The 21,421-nt window shown below is 36.0% G+C and overlaps 1 protein-coding gene across 1 annotated transcript in view; it reads right to left on the bottom strand.

The window, feature by feature from the left end:
- The window catches only part of FAM98B (family with sequence similarity 98 member B), a 34,934-nt gene extending 14,827 nt beyond the window's left edge, over positions 1–20,107 (bottom strand). The window contains exons 1-6 of the mRNA XM_007460194.1: positions 20,037–20,107; positions 11,574–11,719; positions 10,277–10,411; positions 4,268–4,446; positions 1,085–1,165; positions 365–481 (exon numbers count right to left, since the gene is read on the bottom strand). Coding sequence (XP_007460256.1) covers positions 365–481; positions 1,085–1,165; positions 4,268–4,446; positions 10,277–10,411; positions 11,574–11,719; positions 20,037–20,107 — 729 coding nt within the window. The remainder of the gene's footprint in view (positions 1–364; positions 482–1,084; positions 1,166–4,267; positions 4,447–10,276; positions 10,412–11,573; positions 11,720–20,036) is intronic.
- Positions 20,108–21,421: the final 1,314 nt, after the last annotated feature.

Consider the following 21,421-nt stretch of genomic DNA (forward strand, 5'->3'; position numbering starts at 1 on the left):
AGATCTTGTTGTGAAGGGCTATCCTGTGTACTGTAGGGTGTTTAGCAGTAAATCCTTTCTTGACCATTGCTCACTATATCTATCTCACTATCACATATGATGCCTTCTTTTATGTATATCCTTGCATAAATCACAACATCTATGAGTTTTAAATAAATGTGAAAGATATGGGGAGAAATTAAGATATTTGCAAACAGGGACTTATACAAGACCAGGATCATTATTTAAGACCAGCAGTTGGCCTGGGCAGGAGCTTCAGACAGAGTGATAAAGTACAAATGTGGCATCGTTACCTAAGACAAGAGAGCCTGAAGAGCTGTCACAGAGTACCACCTACAGGACACAAATGGAAAAACAGCCTTACCTTTGCTCTATCAGACCATCCAAAGGACTGCACTGTTACATCTAATCGTTTCATCAACATCCGCCGACGGCACTCATATTCACAGGAAAGGGCATCGTTGATTCTTTCCAGTTGTTCCTAAAGAATTTGGAAACAAAAATCATAACCTTTAGACTCATTATGCACAGAAAAGAAATTTCAGAATTGTGGTCAATACTTCCTATTAATTCAAAAGGTGGTACTTGATGGTCATTTTCTGATCCCATGAGACTTTACAGTAAATTATTTAAATAAAGATATTTGATAGAACATATAAAATATTCGGAAGATATTAAACATACAAATTAAACTCTACAATTGGTACAGTTTACCTGATCTTCAATCAAACATGTTAATTTAAGTAAAACGTCTACTTGCAAAGTAGTCTGGACCAATAAGGAAAGAAAATACCAACAACTTCCCATCTTGCTGGCATTGAGCTACTACACTTTTCAAATTACAACTATGCTAACATATTAGGCACTATACATACTTTTGGCCAGGTTTTTTTTTTTTTTTAATTAATAATCTGAGTGAAGAAATGTTAGGACCTACTGTTCTAGAATATCATTCCATTTTAATTCTCCAATATAAAAATGCATGCTACACACTGTAAAATCTAGCTGCCCATCTATAAAATTAAGTCATATTCACTACTTTAATTACATAAAGCTAATAAAAAGGTGGGGGAGGGTGACTTACCGCCTGTTCCAGATTTAAATCAATTTTCAGCAGTGGTTTTCCCACGTGATTTTTCTGGACTTGTGAGAGAATATCTTTCACCTAAAATTAAACATAAAAGATTGTGAAAATGTATATCCCTAATTTAAAACGATCTTATTCTTGCTTAAAACACTTTGAATGCTAGAGAATTAATACAATGTTAAAGAGAAATAGTTAAAATATACCTTCACATAATAGGAAAGAATATCACTACAATGCAGAGTATCTTTCTCAAAGAAGCGTTACATTAATTCAAGCTATAGCACACCTTTTCCAGAGTAAGAAACAATGTACATGGACAACTAAAGAAGTAGCTATTAAAAGGTTTTATTATGAGAATCTATAATTTATATGTGAAATAAATTCAAAGTTTCTTCTTAAGATGGCACACTCTTACATGCTGACAAATTCTCAAAAGGGATACCAAAACCTTTGCTGAGTATGTTGGTTTTACTCCATTACATATTCTGTACACATTCCATTGTTCAGCAAGACAACACAGGAGAGCAAGCCCTCTCAATTAGTCGCCACATACACATTTCATTACTTTTGCAAAGCCACTGATTTGAATTACTTGAAACATTTTTATTCTGGTGAACAAGATTTAGACATTCGCTTTTGCTTTAGCAATATCAGAGGTCATTCAAACAGAATGAAATATTTACAGTTGCTTAGTTATAAAGTAACTAGAGAAAATAATCAGGAAGAGTTCACATTTTGAGGAGTATGAACCTTATTTAATGTTGGGGGACCTCTTTTAAAAAGAATTAAAAATTATGAACACAAAATTAGCTTGGAAACTGGTGGTGGTAATGGGAAGTGACTGTAAATGGGCACATGGTTTCTTCTGAGAATGATGGAAATGTTCTAAAATTAAATTTTGATGATGTTGTACTCTGTAAATATACTAAAATTCATTGAATTGTACACTTTAAATGGGTGAATTTTATAGCACTTAATTTATCTTGAGAAAGCTATTTTTGAAAAATGAGCTTAGAAAGAACTTGTGCAAATTAGGGGGACCCAAAGCTTAAGCTTTACATCACAGTAAATCTACCACTACAACAGTGATTACTGACACTACTCTTACACATTGAAAAGAATTATTATTTTCTTAAAACGTATCATTTCTGTAGATTCCTCACTATTGTAAATACCTTCGATTTTGATATTTCACATACTACTAAAAGTTTTAGTCATAACCCCTTACTCAAGAGGGACTCTGAATGCATGCTTAAGTTTCTCACATATAATCACATTCCCTGTATTTCAACATTAGATAACAGTTTTAATAACTTTGAGAATTGCTTGTGATAAAGAGGGAGTTAAGAGTAGACTCTGAGGTTGACCACCTGGGTTTGAAACTCCAGTCTACCACTACTACTACTTAGAAACTTGCTTGTCTAATTTATTAAGCTTTCAGCACCTCAATTTTCTCAAATGGCTGTTGTAAATAATAATATTACTACTTCATTATAGGTGATGTAAGAATGCAACGAGTTATTACATATAAACATTTAGCACAGTAAATGCTGTATGTGTGCTGTTAATATTACTATAATTACTTTAGATTTACATTTGAACAGCTTCGAGCTAAAAAATAATCATAAATTTCCTCCCCAATGGTGATGAAGTGTCTTCTGGACACATTGTACATAGAAGAAAATATGGAAATTTTTGCTTTTGATAGGAACTGAATGGAGAAGTAAGTCATTATAGGTAAATATTTAGCCATGATGGCCATAGTAACTACTACCTTATAATTAGCCTGCCAGCACTTGAACACAGGCATTACAGCTTGCTTTAAGTAGGGAAAAGAGGTTTGGGGGTATTTTTAAATTCTAACTGAAACTCATAAAAGGAAAACACCTCTCTGGGATCAATATGTGTAAGCACTGGGAGATTAGGAAGAGTCTAGAAATCTGTCTCAATTTGAAATAGCCCCAGATATTTTAGCCAACCCCAGATCATTCTTAATCCAGAGAAATAAATTCTGAAGAGCAATTTATTAACTCTACACCAGTGTTTCTGAGCTGGGATTCATAGGCTTATTCTTTGGTTTACAAGTTCTAGGGGAAAAAAAAAAGTTTTTATACTGTGTTTTCATCTTAATGATACTAAAATTCTCTGACATTCAGTAAGACAAATCTTTTTATTTTTCAGTTCATAAATTATCAATGCAAAGAGTACTTTATTCAAGAATTTAGTTTAAAACAGCATGTCTAAAAACAGAGTTTTAGTACCTATTCTTGAGGGTGAGAATTTTCTTTTCCTTAGAAATGAATCTTGTATTATTCCCCTAGAGGACTCCTACAAAACCTAGGAATTAAGCCAGAATTTGGTCTGTGAGAGTATCATTCTCTCTAATCGATGGCTTGACTGGGAACAAGGATAGTTTAATAATTGGAAAAAAAAAAAAAAAGCTAGAAGTACACAGGTTTTAGTTGTTTTTAACTACTCCATCCGGGTACTCATTCATTTATTCACTATACAACAAACATTTACTAAACACTTATCCACCAGAAATTGTGCATTTCTTTGCTCACTGCCAAAGACAACCACACTGCAATTCTATTAACAACATCCATTAAAAAGAAATTTAGTTTGCCTTTGACTTCATAGGATAACTATACTTCTTTCATTATACTGTAATACAACCTTGTTTAGAAAAGGGACCCTTAAACTTGCAAAAGGATTTCTATCAGGGCAAACCTTCACAAAGCCTAGCACTCACTCATTAAGATCTCATTCCTGAATATTACTTATAGTCAAATTAGGTCACATGCATATTAACGCCAAATCCAAAATTTAGTTTACACGAAGATAAATGTTTCTTTAAATAGAATGTATATCTTGTACTTAAAGGAAATACAGCTGATCCTTGAACAACATGGGTTTGAACTGTGCTGGTCCACTTATATGTGAATTTTTTTCACTAAATAAAATTACAGTACTATCTGATCCACAGGTGGCTGAATTTACAAATGCGAACCGCAGATACAGAAGGACAACAGTGAAGTTGTATGTTAATTATTGACTCTGCAGAGGGTCAGCACCCCTAAGTCCCACATTGTTCAAGGGTCAACTGTATTTTAATTCAACATTTACATATCAGCATTTAATTGAATTTGGGGGAAATGAAAAATAAAACAAATACAATACCTTTGATTCCACTTGGTTCAGCATAAGTGGAATGTCAGAACTTGTTGACTTGGGAATACCAAGGGTATCGCAGATAGCTTGAACTTCCTGATAAATTTCACTATTTTTATCTAATTGAGAATTTTTACGTTTCTTGTTCTGTAATATCTGTAAAGCTTGAAGCTCTGTACTTAAAAATACTATAATAAAAAAAGGGAAAAACAAATAATGTTAAAATGCACAAGAATGCTTTTAAGATCCCACTTCTGGGTATACATGCAAAGGGAAAATCAGGATCTCAAAGAGATCTTCACTACCATATTCACTACTGTATTGTTCATAATAGCCTAGATTTGGAAACAACCTAGGTGTCCTTCAACAGATGAATGGATAAAGAAAATGTGGTATATGTATACAATGGAATTATTATCCAGCTTTAAAAAAGAAGAAAATCCAGCCATTTGTGACAATATGGATGAACCTGGAGGACACTGTGCAAAGTGAAATAAGCCAGACGCAGAAAGACAAATACTAATGATATCACTTTTATGAGGAATCTAAAACAGTCAAACTCCTAAAGTAGAAAGCAGAATGGTGATTGCCAGGCCGGGGAAGGAGGAAACAAGGAGTTTAGTTAAATATAAATTTTATATTCGTTAAATATAAATTTCTGAAGAACCGGTGATCTGTTTTATTGAAGTTTTATAATCAGAGGGACCGGGACTTCCCTGGTGGCACAGTGGTTAAGAATCTGCCTGCCAATGCAGGGGACACAGGTTCAATCCCTGGTCTGGGAAGATCCCACATGCCGCGGAGCAACTAAGCTCATGCACCGCAACTACTGAGCCTGCACTCTAGAGCCCGCGAGCCACAACTACCAAAGCCCATGCGCCTAGAGTCTGTCCTCCACAACAAGAGAACCCACCGCAATGAGAAGCCCGCGCAACACAACGAAGAGTAGTCCCCACTCACCGCAACTAGAGAAAGCCCGCGCGCAGTAACTAAGACCCAACACAGCCAAAAAAAATAAGTAAGTTAAAAAATCAAAGGGACCTTGGCATAGTCCTCATAAGCAAAGTTTGATACATACTGGTTATATAACATGAATAAGTCCTAGAGATCTACTTTACAGCATAGTGCCTATACTTAACAATACTATATTGTACACTTAAAAATTTGCTAAGACAGTAAATCTTACATTAAGTATTCTTATCACAAAAAGAAATAATAAGAGGGCAGAAGGAAATTTTTTTTTTAAATAGTGCCTACTTGCAAAGAGTTTAAAGCCTAGTAGGAGAGACCCACCTGTACTTCAACAATTTTAAAATGCTTAAGAATGTGTAAGACTGATAAAATATTCTGATATGCACAGCTCAATCCAGGGGAGAATGTATAGCTTTAACTGATCTATTAAGCAGATAGAGCAATTTGAAAAACTGCCTTTAAGACAGACCACCCCAGGCTGTTCACAAGTCCTTTCACTGTCACCATTTTATTTCATTCTTTCAACAGCCATATTTTTAAAAATCATTCAAAAATCTTAGATGGAAAAAACAAACAACACAAAATGGAAACAGACTCATATACACAGAGAACAAATAGGTAGTTGCCAGAGAGAAGGGGTGTGGGGGTGGGGTAGAATAGGTGAAGGGGCTTAAGAGGTACAAACCTCCAGAAAGAAAAGGAATCAGCCATGGGGGTGTAACACACAATATAAAATACAGTCAATATTCTGTAATAACTTCGTATGGGGACAGATGGTTACTAGATTTACCATGGTGACCATTTCATAATGTATGCAGATGTCAAATCACTATGTGGTACACCTGAAACTAACAATATTTTATGTGAACTCTATTTCAATTTTTAAAAAATCTAAAAAATATCATTTTGGAAAGCAAAAAATTATCTTAAATCATTACAGTCTTTTTGAAAATTAACTTTTACAACAGTACAGTTTATTGGGGTTTCTTTTTGTTTAGTTAAAGTTATACACACACACAATTTAATACAACAGTTTCGACTTCAGCTGAGCAGAAAAAATATGAGAAATTGTTTAAAAGTACAAGTACCAGGGTCCCACCCTCAGAGATTCTGAACCAGTAGGTCTGAAGTAGGATCTGGGAATCTGTGTGGTTTTAGACCCAAGGTGACTCTCATGGGCAGGCAGGATGGAGAGCCACTAATTTATGATTTTTTCATGTAATCTATACATGATAGTCTAAAGAACCCACAAAAAGTTAAGACCAACATGTATCAAACTTTGCATATGAGGGCTATGCCAAGGTCCCTCTGACTTTTTAACTTCATTAAGCAGATCACCAGTTCTTCAAAAATTTATATTTTGTGCAGAAACATGGCTGAAGTCTTTGTTCTATGGAAACATGCTGTATGTAACAGTACAAACAAGAGTTCAGTCTAGTATTTAAAATGCTAATCCTCACAGATGGAAACTAATACAGTGAAAAGTCTTCTTCCCACCACAGATCCTCAGATTCCCCCTCCCCAGAGGCAATCACCAGTGTTAGTTTCTTGGGCATATTTTTAGGCGCGCGCGCGCGTGTGTATTTAGTATATGTCTCTACCACCTATGCACTTTTATTTCTTTTATAGAAACAAGAGCATACGATACATGTTCTGTACATTTTTTATTTACCAATATATCTTAGAGATCATTCCATATTTACACATTTTATCTACTCTCATTCTAATGGCTATAGAATAGTATCACTGCAAAGATGTACCATTTCTATTTAACTACTACAAACAATGCCATAATGAACATTCTTTTCTTATATCTTTGTACAGTTAGTATGAACTCCTAGTCATTGAATTGCCAAGTCAAAAGACAGGTGAATTTTAATTGTGTTATTGAAAATTTGCCTTTCCAAAAGATTGTACCAGTTACTCTCCCACCACACTCCAACGCCTGTAGTATATGAGAATGCTTACTCCCCCCAAACTTGTATTATGACTTTTTTTTTTTCTGGTATTTGCTAGCCTGGTAAGTGAAAAATGGTATCCTTTTTTTTTTTTTTTTTTTTGGAACTCTTTACCTCTGGGGTGTAACTGTGCATCTTTTCATGTTTAGAAGCAATTTTTTTTAAACTTTTTTCTGTAGAATGCCTTTTCATGCCTTATATACTTTACATATTTTTCCAGTGAGTTTTTTTAATTTATATTTATTTTTATTTTTAATTTTTTTGGCTGTGTTGGGTCTTCGTTTCTGTGCAAGGGCTTTCTCTAGTTGTGGCAAGCGGGGGCCACTCTTCATCGCGGTGCGCGGGCCTCTCACTGTCCTGGCCTCTCTTGTTGCGGAGCACAGGCTCCAGACGCGCAGGCTCAGTAGTCCAGTGAGTTTTTATCTCTATAAAAGCTCTCCACATAGTAAGGAATGTGGCCCTTTTCATTTTACACACGTTGCAAACAATTCTAAAAGAACATGAAGAAGCTTATTATATCAGTATGTTTTAAAGGTAGTCAAACTAAAGATAAAGATGAAATAGATGCTGGTAAGACTGTGAATTGGTATAACCTTTCTGGAGCAAATTATGGCAATATATCTAGACCAGAGAATTTTTTTAAATGTTCATGATCTTTGTCTAAGTAACCAAAAATATGAACAAAAAAATTAATTTAAAATAGAAAAATTGGGACTTCCCTGGTGGTGCAGTGGTTAAGAATCTGCCTGCCAACGCAGGGGACACGGGTTCAAGCCCTGGTCCGGGAAGATCCGACATGCGGCGGAGCAACTAAGCCCGTGCACCACAACTACTGAGCCTGCGCTCTAGAGCCCGCGAGCCACAACTACTGAGCCCACGCGCCTAGAGCCCATGCTCTGCAACAACAGAAGCCACCGCAATAAGAAGCCCACACACCGCAACGAAGAGTAGCCCCTGCTCACCGCAACTAGAGAAAGCCTGCACGCAACAGACCCAACATAGCCATAGATAGATAAATTAGAAAAATCCAAATACCCCCAAATTTGAAATCTATTAAATAAAAATGCCCATAGCATAGAATGTTATGTAGCCAATTTAAATTATTTTTTCAAAAAATACTAAGTGAGGGCTTCCCTGGTGGCGCAGTGGTTAAGAATCTGCCTGCCAATGCAGGGGACATGGGTTCGAGCCCTGGTCTGGGAAGATCCCACATGCCGTGGAGCAACTAAGCCCGTGAGCCACAACTACTGAGCCTGCGCGTCTGGAGCCTGTGCTCCACAACGGGAGAGGCCGTGACAGTGAGAGGCCCACCCACCGTGATGAAGAGTGGCCTCTGCTCGCCACAACTGGAGAAAGCCCTCGCACAGAAACGAAGACCCAACACAGCCAAAAATAAATAAATAAATTTTTAAAAAAATACTAAGTGATGGGAAAATGCTCACAATACATTAAATGAAGAAGAGGAAGAGCAGGAACTACATCTGTAACAGATCTCAATCTTATTTAAATATGTGTGTACAAAGGAAAAAGAGAAGGAAAAGGAAATACACTGAAAAGTTATTCATGATCCTCTCTGGGGAGTGAAATTATAAATTATTTTCTTCTTTTCATATTTATCGACTTTGTAAGATTTCTATGATGAGCATGTATTTTTTCAACATGTAACATAAAATTTACCATTCTAACTATTTTTAAGTGTATAGTGGCATTAAGTACCATCACCACCATCCATCCATCCATGTCCAGAACATTTTCATCTTCCTCAACTGAAACTTTGTACTCATTTAACAATTCCCCATTTCACCCCACCTCCTGAGCATGTATTTTTATAATCAGAAAAAACTACACCAACCTCTCTTATATCTCCTCTTTACTTTTATTTGGACCACAAACTTATATTACCGTTATTGCTGAGCTTCTTAGAAGCAAAGGCAAAAAGGGAAACATGATCTACACAGTTCTCACTGACTAACATAAAGAATTACAGATTACCTATATCTAAGGTAAGAATAAGGTAATCTAAGGATTACCTATATGCAAGTTCCTCATGGCCAGTGCTTCTTACCTTTCTTTTTGTCCCAATACACCTAAGGGTTACTGTGACCTCCCATTAATAACAATGGTTCATTAAATCAGTGACTTACACTGAATGGGAGGAAGACAAGGAAATAGTGTAAGAAATGGGGGAAGGGCACATAATTTTTATCCTCCCCAAAACAAACAAGATAATTCAATGTCAACACTTCCAACACCACCAGTAGTTAAACACATAAACGTGATTTCTGCTCTAATGAAACTAACATTTTAACACTAGAACATAGAGGAATATATCACATGCAACTTTTTATAAATGGTACAACCTAATAGAAATCTTCAATAATAGAAGATGTTAGAAAAATTCTTTCAAATAGTCACTGCTTGTAGAACTTTCAAAATAGCATGAAATTAAACTAACTGAATTTAAAAAAAATTTTAAGGGAGCCAATATAAATAAATGGATGTTATTCATAGTATTTGTTTAGATACAGGTAATCTGTACTCCAAATTCACCCCTGATGAAAATAGGCCACACTCACTAAAATTCAAGTGGCACAAGGGCACAATTTTTTTTTTTAACTGATACATCCCTAATGCTTAGAGCAGTTTCTGGTACAGTAGAAAGTGATCAATGAATATTTTTGAACCATCATTCAGTGCCTAACATCTAATAATCTGCTTAGCAGCCTATTTTCAGAGAGTTTTAAGATTAAATAGGAGTTTGGAGATCACCACATTAGCCAATTAGTCATAAATGTAAAGAGATGAATTAAGTGAAAGAAAAATTACTGAAGTACCATACAAGTCACAAACACTGGGCATTCTATATTGGCCAAATAAATCATAAGTGTTAGAAATCTTAAAGAGTACATTAGTAGAATTTATACTACATTTATATAAAAATCTCAGTTTCATATTTTAAGCCAAATATTAAAAACTTTCTAATACACAAAATATCTAATGATTCATTAAGTTCATAAATCTTGACTTGAAAATAACACAAACCAGATTAAACACATGCATTTAAATTGTTCAAAGAAACATAACTTACATAGAAGTTCCAAACAGTCATCTTTCTTTTTTAAACGGTCTTTAATATCTCCTGATACGAGTACAGAATATGGACATGCCATTTCTTTTAAAAAGCCACTTATCTCAAGCTGGAAGCTTTCTAGATCATCTTTCCCTTTAAACAAGAAAAGGTATAAAACATTTACTAAATATTTACCATGTAATCTGATACTATCAAATCTACCACTAGTTGATTTTAATTTTATATTCAATTCCAAATTTTCACTTTGACATTAAATCCTTAAATGTGTGACCCCAAAAGCTTAGGTCAAAGTAACCAAAACATATTTCTACATATGGAAAGCAACACTTAAATTCAAGAACATAAGTATCTAATCATGAAATCATAAATATTTTTATATTTAAATCTCTGATATCTTCTAATGGGCCTTCCATAAAAGCAGATAAAATGGAAATATTTTCTGTTAGTAACTGAAATATTAAAAGCATTATTACGGCTATAATTATTAATTGGCTTCAGAGCAAATGATCCATTTCTATGGTATTTCTATGGATTTGGATATTGGATAATAAATGCTATTGTCGAATTAAGCCTCAGAGCTTATCTTTCTTTCATCATCTAATTATGTGGGAACTTGTGTCATAAGTTCTGAATTCAGCTTATTTTACTTAGCTTCAAGTGAATTCTATTAGATTTGGCAAGGAAAAAAACAATTTAAAAGTAAGGACAGCATCAGAAGGGAAGGCTACTGGTCTCCTAGCAAATGCCCCCACAATTTTTATTTTTCATTTTATTACACTGTCTGAAATTCTATCAATCAAAGACCCACAAGAACTCCAGCTACCAATACAGTAGTGAATTAAATAAACCTTGTGAGCTAGTACAGGAGTTTTTTTATAAACGTATTCCTATGTGAATCCATGTCCTGAGTTATAGGTTTGGTACTACAACTTAAATTAGGGATTACATATATGCATACTTTAGGGAAAAAAACACCTTAATTCAAAATAACCAGTATTCAAAACTTAAACTTTTTAAATAACCAAATTTAGACTCTTCTTTTTCTAAAGAACAATACTAAGTTCAAGACAGCAGATAAACAATAATTATTTATAATTTTATATAAATTTAAGAACCAATTTTGGATTAATCAATATAAAATTTAATCCAAAGATATTTAAATCACATATTGAAGTTCTTTGTAGTAATGACTTTTCTTTGTACAGTGAGCACATTATAGATAAAACTGTAAAGCATAACCTATCATTTCATTTTACTAGTAAACAGAAAAGTAAATAAAACTCAATAGCAATACCAGCTGAAGTGATACTTTCTTCCAAGTTGCACAATGATTTTATTTGAGAGCCTAACCAAACACAGAGCTCTGAAAATTCAGGTGAAGACAGTCCACCCTCTGCTGCCTTTATAAGGGCTTGCTCTTCTAACAGTGGTCCCTTATACCTAGAAAGGAAGATATAAAAGGTTAAAACAAACAAACAAAACCCTAATACACCTAATACTTTTTAATCAACGTCTGCTGCCTGTCTTTGTAAATAAAATATTATTGGAACACAGCCAACAACTGTACCCATTTACAAACTCTCTGGCTGTTTTCCTGTATTTGTGACAGAGACAGTGTGGCCAGTAAAGCCTAAAATTTTTACTATCTGGTCTGTTACAGAAATAGTTTGCTGATTTCTGCTCTATATAATTAACATTTGACTTTGTTTTAAAATTTTTTAGTAAAATTATCAACCAATTTTAAGATAAATATTACATATAACAAAGTCAAATAGAATAGAGTCTAATAACTATACTAGTTACAAGAATAAGAAAAAAGTAATATAGTGAAAAAAGAACAGATGCAAATTTAAATTAAAAAAATTAAAACTGAGGACATATGAGATTATTTTAACCTTAACCATTTCTTTTATAATTTTATACTTTTAAACACTGCTACAAAGTGTATTTGAATAGAACCTTAAATTTTCAAACCATTTTTATATATTACCTTAATTGAATTTGATACCAGTTTTCTACTTTTACTGTTCTTTCTGTAACTGAGCTTTTTTTTCCCCCACATTATTAAACTTATAAGTTTTAGCACAGTTGATGGGTTTTAATGCATTGCATTTATTTTTCTTTTGATACTCAAATTGTCCTATCTCTGATTAGTGGGAGCACATTCATGTTACTCAATGAGTCCTTTGACTTGTCCCCATTATTCTTTGAATATTTTCCTTGCTTTCTATGACAATATGTTCTTCCCCTATACCTGTAACCAGCCATTTCTCCAAGAAGTCCTGATTCTCTTCAATGGTATTTAGAATACACAATCTGGTCGTAAAGGTTAGTCACTGTAACTGTACCTTTTTAAAAGAAATCATATCAGGAGTTCACACTGCTATTTCCAGTTCAAATTTAGAATTATAGGGTTTTTACCTATTTTGTTTTACATTTTTATCTATTTTTCTCTTACAATGAAAACTCTGGTTTTTTATGACATTTACAGAATCCTAGTAAATATAAAAATAACATAAATTACATAGTTTCAGAATAGAAAAAACAGCATTATTACTAAAAACAGAATTAATGAAAACAATTTATATTTTTATCTTTAGAATATATTCCAGTAAGGATGTATAGAAAAACAATTCCTTTCCATGTGATTAAACCTCCTACTCAATACACTGATAGATATTTTTTTCATTTTGCTTTTAATTTTTAGGGATTTGTCTCTCTTTTTTTGTTTTGATTTCATTTTAATTTTGCTTTACAATTATGTAAAACATTTATACAGTTTCAAAGTCTAAAACAAAACAAGGTACATTCACACAATTCTCGCTTGCAATCTTAATACTGTTCCATCTAGTAGTCTGTTTCCTCCCTTCCTCATAGGAAACCATATTTATTGTTTGGGGTTGTTAAACCATAATGTTTTAAAATATAAACATATATATACACAAAATATATATATACACATACATAAATGTATCTTTTTTAGATAAAAGGCAGCCTACTATCTACTGTTCTATTCCTTTTTTTTTTCTTTTTTCTTTCTTTTTTTTTTTTTTTTGGCGGTATGCGGGCCTCTCACCGCTGTGGCCTCTCCCATTGCGGAGCACAGGCGCAGGCTCAGCGGCCATGGCCCACGGGCCCAGCCGCTCCGCGGCACATGGGATCCTCCCGGACCGGGGCACAAACCCGCGTCCCCCGCATTGGCAGGCGGACTCCCAACCACTGCGCCACCAGGGAAACCCCTCTATTCCTTTTTTTAAACACATACACACGCAAAGACACATATTTATATATACTAGAGATCTGTAGAGATACTATTCAAACACTTTTATAGTTGTATCCACTGTCTGGATATACCATATTTTATTTGCTATGCCCCCATTGAAGGACATTTTGGTTTTTTGTAATGCCTTGCTATTTAAAAAATTGGGCAAATTTTTGTCAGTGTATATCTGGGATAGATTTCTAGAGGTGGGATCACTGGATCAAAGGGTAAATGGCTATCCAACTTTGCTGGATAATGTTAAATTTGCCTATACAGGGGTTGTACCACTAAAGTAGAAGAGTATCCATTACCCATAACTTACCAAACATTTGACTCATGTCAAACATTTGGATTTTTGACCATCTGGTATCTCAGTATAGCTTTAATTTACATTTCTCTTATGGCACGACTGTACATCTTTTGATATGTTTAAAGGCCATTTGCGTTTCTTTTTCTCTAAATTCTCTGGTCATATTTCACAAAGGGTGAGTAGTTCCAAAGCCCCATTTTTCAGATAAGAAATTAAGGCTCAACAAGGTTAGGATACCTGCCTAAAGTAGCAGGCCAGATGAATATTCCAATTCATCTACTCTTTACAGCAATGATTTGAAGTTATTATTATCCTAATTCTGTAGGACCAGAAGATAATATCAGAAGATAAATGACGACACTCTGATTTAAATCCAGATTTGACCCCAAATGCTCCATGTGAACTCAAACTTCTGTCTACACTAATAGGGAAACAAAGTAAATAACCTGGCCAGGTAATGCAGCCAGGTACAGACAGCTGGGACTAGACCAGTCTCTGCTCCTCCAACCAAGACTGGTTCCCCTGTATTACCTTTCTACCATATCTTACAGCACCTCTCATTGAGACTTAATAGTAAATATCTTATTTCCCCCTACTTGCTTTCACTTCTGCAATAAAGCAATAATCATAAGCTCCTGAAAAAATGTAACTAATTCATATTATTGGTAAGTTATTTTTACTGAAATGCCAATTTTAAAATTCAGCAAAAATTTACTAAATCACCAAAAATACTAAATCCTGAATACACAAGCTTTAATGCCTCAGTTCCTCAAAATAGGTAAAAAGAAAAAAGAAATGCATTTAACAAACCTGAATATCTAATAACAATCATAATCATATAGCAACTAACATTTATAAACTAATCTTAGGCCAGTGCTATGTGCTGTATGTATATTACCTTATTTAATTGTCACAATATCCTATAAGATAGGTATTATTATCATGCTTAGTTTGTTCTATAAATTCTTATTTAATTAGGAAAGTGCTACTCTTATTCCAAAGAGTAACACCAAAGAGTAATAACTTAGTAGTAACTGGGGACACCTCCCCTAGGCCTAGACTCCCCCAGGGCCATGCACACTTGAACCATAGTTGCTGATCTGACACTGCTCTAAGCTGGGTGAACCAAACCTTCAGTCCAGTAGGGCCACTGGTAAACCTTCAGAAAGGCACAGCCGGGGTCTAATTTACTTTGTTTTCTATTTTCATCGGCCAACATATAAAATATTAGACCCTTTCTTTCCCCCTGTCATTTACCCACCCTACTGGCTTGCCTCTGATCCAGCTCTCCACTTATTCCTGCTTCTCAAACTCTTCCATATGTTCCATCCATAAAAAACAACTCTCCTATTCTGTCAATGTCTTCTCAGAAAGATTTATCCCTACTGCCTCTAGCTTTGGGTATTTTACTCTTAACTGCCTGACGGTCAAATGGTGGGGTTTTTGTCCTCCTTGCTTCCCAATACAGCATCCGTATCACTGCTCCCCCATTATCTTTTTTTTTTAATTGAAATATAGTTGATTTACAATGTTGTGCTAGTTTAAGATGCACAGCAAAGTGATTCAGCTATACGTACATATATTTTTTTTTCAGACTCTTTTCCCTTATAGGTTATTAAAAAACACTGAGTATAGGTCCCTGAGCTATACAGTAGGTCCTTGTTTACCTATTTTATATACAGTAGCATGTATATGTTAATCCCAAACTCCTAATTTACCCCTCCCCACCCACACCCTTTCCCCTTTGGTAACAGTAAGTTTGTTTTTTATGTCCTGTGGGTCTATTTCTGTTTTGTATATAAGTTCACTTTTGTATCATTCTTTTTTTAGATTCCACATATAAGTGATATGATATTTGTCTTTCTCTGGCTTACTTCATTTAGTATGATAATCTCTAAGTCCATCCACGTTGCTGCAAATGGCATTATTTCATTCTTTTTTATGACTAATATTCCATTGTATAAATACACCACATCATCTTTTATCCATTCCTCCGTCGATGGACATTTAGGTTGCTTCCATGTCTTGGCTATTATAAATAGTGCTGCAATGAACATTGGAGTGCATGTATTTTTTCAAATTATGGTTTTCTCCAGATGTATGCCCAGGAGGGAGACTGCAGGCTCATATGGTAGTTCTACTTTTAGTTTTTTAAGGAACCTCCATACTGTTCTCCATAGTGGCTGCACCAATTTACATTCCCACCAACAGTGTAGGAGGGTTCCCTTTTCTCCACACCCTCTCCAGCATTTATTGTTTGTAGACTTTTTGAAGATGGTCATTCTTACCAGTGTGAGGTGATGGTAGTTTTGATTTGCATTTCTCTAATAATTAGAGATGTTGAGCATCTTTTCATATGCTTTTTGGCCATCTGTATGTCTTCTTTGGAGAAATGTCTATTTAGATCTTCTGCCCATTTTTTGATCAACTCCCTCATTATCTTATAAATATCTCCCACTCTCTTCCAGGCTCAGGCCAGTCAGATATGCCACCCTCTTTCTCTCGTGGTTTTCATCTTTCAATCTCTTGGACACTCTTCAACATTCCCTGTGCTCAGTTTTTCCTCTCCATTCCTATTTTTTTCAATTATATTGAGTTTCTTCAAAGCCCATATGTATACCCTTTCCAATACCCTGAGCTCTCAATTCCCTAACCTTCTCTTTTCCAACCTTTGCCACTGCACATAAGTAAGCCACACCCAGATCATGCCATCACCTGGAACTACGTCACCTCCGAAATCACTAATTTGAACATGTCACTCCCTGACCATAGCCTACTATCTATCCTTCCAGCTTGCTCTTTTGACCACACTTAATATCATCTCTACCTCAGTTCCTATGGTCCCTCCGCATTCTCTGCATTTCCTAGCTCCCGGCTGTCTTCACTTTCTTCCCTGTCCAATTGAGATTCCAAAGTGTATCACTTTATTTTGTTGCTCAATAAATACCTGTTGAAGAAATGAATCCTTTATACTGTCATCTCCTTCAGCTCTAATAGCCAATCAAATCACTAAGACCAGTAATATACTTCTTTCTATATCCACTGCCACTGAGCAACCATCACTTCTTGCCTAGACTACTAACTAATTCTCCAATCTATTTTCCACCCTGCTGACAGAGGTAACTTTTCACACTAGACATCTAATCCAGCGGTCCCCAACCTTTTTGGCACCAAGGACCAGTTTTGTGGAAGACAATTTTTCCACAGAGGGGGCAGAGGGGGGGGAGTAGGGGAGTTGGTTGAGGCGGTAATGTGAGCCATGGGGAGCAGCAGATGAAGCTTCGCTCGCTCCACGCTCACCCACTGCTCACCTCCTGCTGCACAGCCTGGTTCCTAATAGGCCTCAGACCAGTACTGGCCCACGGCCCCGGGGGCTGGGGACCCCTGATCTAATCACTCTCTTTTTTATTTAAAATTGTTCAATCATGTCGCACTGCTGTCAGGACAAAGAACAAAATCCTCAACATGGCCTAAAAGGTGCTGCATGCCCTGTTCCTTGCTGATCCAATCTTCTAACACTGGTCCTTGCTCTCTGCCCTCCGGCTACATCAGCCTCCTTCCAGTTCTCCTAATATGGCAGATCCTTTCCACTTTAAGGTCTTTCATATTTTGTCCTCACTGTAAGGACACCTTTGTCCTCCTTTCCCAGCCAACTTCACCTAGTTAACTCCTACTCACCCTTCCTATTTCAACTCAAATGTCACTTCCTCAGTAATCTGTCACTAACCCCTAAGACTACATAGGTCCTCTTGCCACATTATGTCACCCTGTTCTTTTCCTTTGAAATACTTATTTTAGTTATTTAGTTTATTTGTGTGAAACACTTATTTAGTTTATTTGTGTGATCATGTCTTTTTCTCCACCAGACTGTAAGCTCCATTGGAACAGGAACCAAGTCTGTTTTGCTCACCAGTGACTTCTCAGAACAGCGTCCAATACAGAGCTGTGCTCAGTAAATATGTGAAATAAATTTCCCTCCACAATGGTGGTTCTCAACCTAGGCTGTGAAGCTTTTTAAAGATATGCATGCCTATATCGCACCCCTGAAGATCATGTTTCACTCAGCTGGTGGTATATACCACACTGAAACATTGTTTTACAAGCTCCAAACATGATTTTGATGTATTACCAGGGTTGAGATACACTGTTCTACAAAATCATAGATTGTCAGAACTGAAAGAGACTTCTGAAATCTGATCCAGCCTGCTCCTTTCACAGATTAGGAAACTAAGTTATTACTACACTGTTTTCGTTTATAATGTACTACATCACTAAACTGTTCTTTCACATAGATTTTCCCTTTTAATTCCTCCCTTTAATTTCCTATTTTATCTGATAAACTGAAGTACCTTCACTGATATCCTAAATGTTTTAATCACAACAGAAAATGCATTATTCACAATCTACATGGAGATTTTGAAACGCATGTTCAATTACAACACATATTGTAAATAAACAATTACTCTTTTTTCACTTTTCATTATCATTATAGGAAAATTCAAACTTCAAAATCTTGTCCTTAATTATTCCAGGAAAAATCAGTTCTAAAGTGTATTTTAAATCAGTTCTAAACTGTTTTACTTTCTATAGTGAATAATCTGAAATAATTTTCCTTGATAAAAGCCAAGATTATACCAAACTTCATTTTTCAAAACACCTATAATATAAACAAAGAATGAAAGGAAAAAAAAGCACTGACTTTCCATTTTTCAAAAACTATTTATAGAATCCCACTAGTCTTATCTGGAATACTTGGGAGCTCAAACCGTTTGGGTCCGAAACACTTTATTTATTTTAACTTTCTGTGTTGGTTACTTCCTTAACCAAGTTACATGAAAATTTCCACGGGATTTCACAGAAGTAAAAATGCCCCCTAAATAATCACTGGCTCTGTTCTTTCACTTGACAAATATTTATTAAGGATCTAGTAAGTGCAAGGCTCTGTAACAATGAGTCACTGCAAAGTAGGTACTATCAGGGTCCCAAAGAAGCAATTGATAGAGGAGCAAGTGCAGTTTTAAGAAAAGTAAAGGGGGGGCGAGAGGGTGGTTCGAGCTTCACGATAGCACTGCAAAGGCACAGCCTATCCTATCCAAGAAACTCCAGACGTGGCAGGGCACACAACTTTACAGATGGCTCCAATGTCTTTAATTAATGTGTATTTTTTTGACTTGCAACTATCTGGCCCTATGCTTACCTCTGTGCACTCTCTGCTTTGAACTTTTCTTCATTTACTTACCCATTCATCCAACCACTATTTATTGTAGCAGATCTGGTTGTAGGATGTTTTGGGGAACAAAACAGGTAAGGCACCTGTTCTCCTGGAGCTGACTTTTGTGTATTAGGGGATGGAGGGTGGGGAGGGTGGATGTTCAAGAGACAATAAATAAATGTTCAGGACAAGATAATTTGGGATAGGGACCCCGAGGCTGTGAAGAAAAACAGGATGAGGCTGAAGGAGAGACTATTTTGCATGTATTGATACCCATACCTACAAGTATTAACATCATTCCAGGAGCTCTCAAAGCACTTAACCACCCTGAATTGCAAACACCAGTAGACTCTTTATAGTCCCCGACTAGGTAACCTACTAGTAATCTGAAAACTGTCTTCCTCCTCCGCCTAGCACACAAATACGCATTAATGAATACAGATGAACACCATATTAGTATGTTGTTAATGAATGGAAGAAACGGTGAAATGAATGGATTTGCACTGAACTAAAACCCCTTTCTCGGGTCAAGGAAGCAGGAGATTCACTCCCGCGCCCTAATTAATCCACAGGTTGTACAAGGCAGGAGACAACAGTCAACAGCTGCACTCCGGCTTCCAGCGCCTCTCCCCCGGAGCGTCAACAATAATACCACCCGCGGGGCAGCAACTAATTCCCCAAAGGGGTGCTGCCAGCCGGACCCCTCCGCGCCTTCGCCGCGGGTCCCGGCTGCGGAGTTCCGAGGCAAGGAGTTCGGAAGAGGGGGACAAGCGCCCCAGCTCTCCAGGCCTGCTCCACCCCCCAAGCGGATTTCTCTCCCGCCTCTCTCTTAACTCTGTCCGCGCCGGAGGCAGGGACGGAGGCCTGCACCGAGCGGCAAGAGCTCAGCGAAGGCCCACGGGGAGGAGACTGAGGCAGCCATCGGAGGGACAGCTTACGTTTTCGGGGAAAAGGCGGCCTCAGGACTACTCACCCCAGCGCCTCTAGAGTGTCAAGCACGTCCCCCTCCATCGTAGCTTCGGGACCCGGTTCCGGCCCTCTCATGGTCCTTCGGCCCCAAGCTGTTCCGCGCTCTAAGGAGCCCGCCGGAAACAGGCGTCGCGGCGCCAAGGTTCCGGCCGGCTCTCAACCTGGACTGCCTAGGAGTGCCTCTGGCACTGGGGGACAAAACGTTCCCGGCCCGGAGGCAATTGGCTCTCCTGCCTAAAACCAACTTATGTAACAATGCTAACTTTTAAAAATAATAATAACAATAAATAGTAGAAATAAAAAGACTTCTTTGAGTTGTCTTAGCAAACATCGTGATTCTACCAAGTTCTCAACCAATCAGATTCCGGCTTTCCCTTTTTATAAGAAAAATCCCTAAATGACTAAATTGACTTTATACTGTACCTGAAAGTAAGTTTCATCACTTTCAAAGACTGAAATCATAAAAAGTATGTTCTCTGACCACATTAGAATTAAACAAGGAATCAATAAGAAAAAAAGAAAACTAAAAAAGTCCCCAAATATTTGATGTTCGGAATTTAAGCAATGCACTTCTAAATAATCAGATTAAACTAGAATTAAACTAGGGATTAAATTAAACAACAAATGGATATAAGAAAATATTTTTGAACTGAATGGTGATAAAAAATACCACATCAACATGTGAAGGATGCAGGTAGACCCATTCTTAAAAGAAAATATGTAGCATTAAATGCAAATATTAGAAATGATAAAAGATTGAAAATTAATTATCTAAGTATCAATCTCAAAAAGCCAAAAAGCAAACCAATTAAATTCAAAGAAACAAAAAGATAGAAATAATAAAGAGTAGACATCAACAAAATGAGGGAAAATACAATAAAGAAATTAAGCCAAATTTGAGTCTTTTTGCAAGGACTAATAGTATTGATAAACCTTTAGCCAAACTGATCAAGAAAAAATAAATACAAAAGAAGAAGCAAATAACCAATATGAGGAATGAAAAGGGGGACATTGTTACTGGTCATCAGATATTAGTAAGAGGATGTTATGAATAATTTTATGCCAATAAATTTGAAAATTTAGATGAAATTGATAAATTCCTTGAGAAACACAATTTAACAAAAATGATACAAGGAAAATTTTAAATATGAAAAGTTCTACATCTATTAAAGAAATTGAATGACAAATTAGAAATCACCCACAAAGAACACTCCAAGCCCAAAGTGTTTTCCTGATCAATTTCCCCAAACCCTTAAGAAAGAAATAACACCAATCTTATACAAATATTTCCAGAAACTAGAAAAACATGTAGTAGTTTGCAATGCTTTTTAAGAGGACATTACCTTAAAATGAACATCAATAATGAACATCATTATTAAAAAGAATTTA

Source organism: Lipotes vexillifer, unplaced genomic scaffold (genome assembly GCF_000442215.2).
Source record: "Lipotes vexillifer unplaced genomic scaffold, Lipotes_vexillifer_v1.1 scaffold408, whole genome shotgun sequence".
Taxonomy (NCBI): Eukaryota; Metazoa; Chordata; class Mammalia; order Artiodactyla; family Lipotidae; genus Lipotes; species Lipotes vexillifer.